This window comes from Fukomys damarensis, unplaced genomic scaffold, assembly GCF_012274545.1.
Source record: "Fukomys damarensis isolate Sample0158 unplaced genomic scaffold, DMR_v1.0_HiC HiC_scaffold_19, whole genome shotgun sequence".
NCBI lineage: Eukaryota > Metazoa > Chordata > Mammalia > Rodentia > Bathyergidae > Fukomys > Fukomys damarensis.
The window spans coordinates 67,581,148-67,584,670 of NW_022900931.1; the positions used below are offsets into that span (position 1 = coordinate 67,581,148).

The 3,523-nt window shown below is 66.7% G+C and overlaps 2 protein-coding genes across 4 annotated transcripts in view; both read left to right on the forward strand.

The window, feature by feature from the left end:
* Positions 1–143, forward strand: part of Nat14 (N-acetyltransferase 14 (putative)) — a 2,128-nt gene extending 1,985 nt beyond the window's left edge. For all 3 annotated transcript variants that reach the window (XM_033766130.1, XM_033766128.1, XM_033766129.1), the window contains exon 3: positions 1–143. This exon is cut by the window's left edge and continues 495 nt beyond it. In XM_033766130.1, the coding sequence (XP_033622021.1) occupies positions 1–120 (120 nt within the window). In that variant the 3' untranslated portion in view covers positions 121–143.
* Positions 144–1,132: 989 nt separating this feature from the next.
* Ssc5d (scavenger receptor cysteine rich family member with 5 domains) overlaps positions 1,133–3,523 on the forward strand; it is a 19,190-nt gene continuing 16,799 nt past the window's right edge. Inside the window, 7 exon segments of the mRNA XM_033766046.1 lie at positions 1,133–1,208; positions 1,481–1,507; positions 1,716–2,024; positions 2,213–2,326; positions 2,490–2,603; positions 2,736–2,966; positions 3,460–3,520. Of these exon segments, the coding sequence (XP_033621937.1) occupies positions 1,184–1,208; positions 1,481–1,507; positions 1,716–2,024; positions 2,213–2,326; positions 2,490–2,603; positions 2,736–2,966; positions 3,460–3,520 (881 nt within the window). The 5' untranslated portion in view covers positions 1,133–1,183.

Genomic DNA, 3,523 nt, shown 5'->3' on the forward strand with positions numbered 1-3,523 from the left:
CCAGTGGCTGTGGCTGCGTGGGGGGCGGTAGGGCTGCTGGAGGGCTGTGGCTACCAGGCCAAGGGCGGCTGGGGCTGCATGGGCTACACACTGGTGAGGGAGTTCAGCAAAGACCTGTGACTCCAACACAGCTGGGGGGCTGGGAGGGGAGGCAGCGCCCGCCATGTGCCTGACACTGCTGCAGCCCGCCCAGTGTGCGGAGCCCAGTGTGCAGACGCTGAGGCCTGGGACATGAGGGACCCACACGCCTGCCATCCTGCTGCTGGCCGCCGGCTGCCCTTCCGGTGTGCTGTGTGTGGCTTTGAACTCAGTGCAGTGGGGCCCCCAGCTCAGCCCATCCATGGCCAGCCTTGGAGTCTCTGCACGGAGAAGTCCCCTGTCCGTGTGTTCCATGGGAGACGTTTGGGGTGGAGTGGGGCGGCCGAGTGAGCAGGGGAGCCTGGCCCCAGCCCCATCTGGATTTTTACACCGTTTGTTAATAAAACCTGGAACTGCCGTGCGCCATCTCCTGTCTGATGCCTTTTCCAGTGGTCTCGGCCCCTCCGCCCCTTCTGTCTGGCTCCTCCTCTCCCAAGTGGATGCTAATTGCTGGAGCAGTGGAGTGCGGGGAGCTCTGAGCTCATGGCAGTGGTCCCTGCCAGGCCTTCTGAGTCACACTCCCCATTACCGAATGTTTTCCCTCACAGCTGGCTGGTGTGGAGGGGGCACCCCTGTGAGTGTGTGTGTGTGTGTGTGTGTGTGTGTGTGTGTGCACACGTGCGCGCACGGCCCCTCCCCCAGCCTGACCCTTGGTGGTCCCACGGTCCTCTGGGGACCCAGTTCTGCCACCCCTCCCTGGGAGCCAGCTTCACGACCTGCGGTCTGGCGGGTGTCTTTCCTGATCCAGTCCTTTTTGCTCAGCTCCTAGCTGTGCTTTCCTGGCCAGACAAGAGAGGGACAGGGGGGCCTGGCCCTTCCCGGACGTCTTCCCATCATCTGGGCTCTGTGATGCTGGCTGGAGACCGGCCGCCGCCCTCCCAGTGGGTGTTTGCAGTCAGACGCCTCCCCCCTCCCCACGCCTCGGCCTGGCCGGCCGCCCTCCCTCTCTGTTGTCCCCTGTGCCTCTGCAGCCTCTCTCAGTCCTGCCGGCTGCTCCTGGCCCCTCCCCTTCCCCTTCGCCCCAGTCCTGCTGGACTCTGCACCCATGAGGGCCTTGGCCTGCCTCCTTGGTGAGTGACCCTCTCTGACCCCTGGCTCCGTCCGACTCCTGGGAGCCTGTCCCGGGTGCTTGGGACACCCTGACATCTGGCTGCCCGCCTGTCCCTCGGACCCAGCCCGCTTAACACTCAAGGGACCTGCCCAGCCCTGACCCGGGCCGCAGACTGACCTGGGGTTCCACCTGTCTGGGAATGGCGACACCCCACCCTGTTCCCAGCGGGGTCCACTCCATATTGTGGGGTGTCTGGGCCTCCCTCACGCTGTCTGCCCGCCCTCGTTGCAGCAGCGCTGGTGGGGATCCAGGCCGTTGGTAAGTGTCCCTGTTCCCCTGGCTGCCCCTGCTCTGCTGGGACCTTGCCTGCTGTTCCCAGCCCCTGGGCCACATCCGGGGGACACTCACTCCCCTCTGAGCACCCGAGGTCTGGTCCAGCATGCTGGGCAGCCCAGTCCCTCTTGTCCCCTGGTCCCTGGCCTGGCCAGTGTGCTGGCAGGGACCACACCTCCCCTCCCACCCCCAGAGCGGCTGCGCCTAGCTGATGGCCCCCATGGCTGTGCCGGCCGTCTGGAGGTCTGGTACAGTGGACGCTGGGGCACCGTGTGTGACGACGGATGGGACCTCCGGGATGCCGCAGTGGCCTGCCGGGAGCTGGGCTGCGGGGGGGCGCTGGCCGCCCCTGGGGGTGCCTTCTTTGGAGAGGGCACGGGGCCCGTATGGCTCAGCGAGCTGGCCTGCCAGGGCCGCGAGGGGCGGCTGGGCCTCTGTCCCCACCGGGGCTGGAAGGCCCACATCTGCTCTCATGAGGAGGACGCGGGTGTAGTCTGTGCAGGTGAGGTCACAGGTCACGTCCACCGGCAGTGACCCCGGGGTCCGAGTTCTTCTGCCCATAAGTCTGCGCTAAGGGGAGCTACCCTATCCCCAGCCCCCTCCCTTGGGACCTGTGACACACTTGCCCCTGAGCCCAGCCCTCTGCCTGTTAGGGACAAGTGGTGACCCGACTCCTGCCACCCTCTGCAGGCCAGCGTGCAGCAGACTCCCGGGATGACCTGACCGCCCCGCTGGATGGGGAGCCATGGCCGGGGCTGTCTGCAGAGCTAAGCCCTGGCTCTGAGGAGCCCCCAGTGACTTCCGGTGAGCCCCTGGGAGGGGCCGCCCACCCTGCCCACCAAAGCTACGGGAGGGATGCGGCGCTCACCTCCCAGTAGCACATCTGCCCCCTGGTCACCTTCCTGGCCTTGTGGACAGGCAGGATGAACCACATAGCTCCTGATCTTGTGGCCATCTCCTCCCCCAGGCCCCCGCGCATCTGGAAGCCTCCAGAATGGCCCCCGGAAGAAAAGCCCACGGCCGCCCAAGCAAGCCAAGTCCACCAGAGCCCCTTTGCTGACCGCTGGGGGCCCCCGCCAAGGTAAGCATCCTCAGACCTCTGCCCCCCAAATGTAGAGGGGGCAAAAAGCACAGTCTTGCAGAATGGAGGGGGAGGCTGTTCTCCACCTGAGCCCCCACTGTTCCCACATCTTCCTGCCCCTCCTTCCCCCAGAGCGGCTGCGCCTGGTCTCCGGCCCCCATGGCTGTGCCGGCCGCCTGGAGGTCTGGCACAGTGGCCGCTGGGGCACGGTGTGTGACGACGGATGGGACCTCCGGGATGCCGCTGTGGCCTGTGACGACGTGGGGTGTGCAGGCGGAGAGCAGGCCCTCCGGGACTGTCCCCGAAGCCCCTGGGGCCGGAGCAACTGTGACCACCATGAGGATGCTGGGCTGGTGTGCACGGGTATGTGGGGCCGGGTGCTGTCCACTTCCTGTGCCTCCACCCCAGCTGCCTCAGGCCTCCAGCAGGCTCGGGCCTGGCCTGCCTCCCACACCCCGTTCCTCACCCTGGGGGCCGCTCGTTCTCCTCAGGAGAGGCACGGGCAGGTGTGGCAGCGTGCTTCCCTGCAGGGTGGGGCTGAGGATGCCCGGTCCCTGGGTTCCACAGGACCCTACGCCCTCTATGCCTCCGCTGGCCCTGCCTGGCTCCCTGGTCCCGTGTCTGTGGCCACCAAGAAAGCTGAGGCAGGAAGAAGGGAGAGAGGGTAGGGATGGGTGTGGAGGGAGACTGAGGCAGGCCAGGGTACTAATGGATCCCACTGCCTGGATAGGATGTCTAGCAGTCCCCTGGGGTCTCTGCCCTTAGCCTGCAGTCCTTCTCCCCCACAGTCCAGCGCAGTCTGCACTCACTGTCTGTTTTCCTGACTTCCTGTCCCCGCTGGTCCTTCCCTCCTCAGGCCCTGCCCCGAGGCTGCGCCTGGCCGATGGGCCCCATGGCTGTGCGGGTCGCCTGGAGGTCTG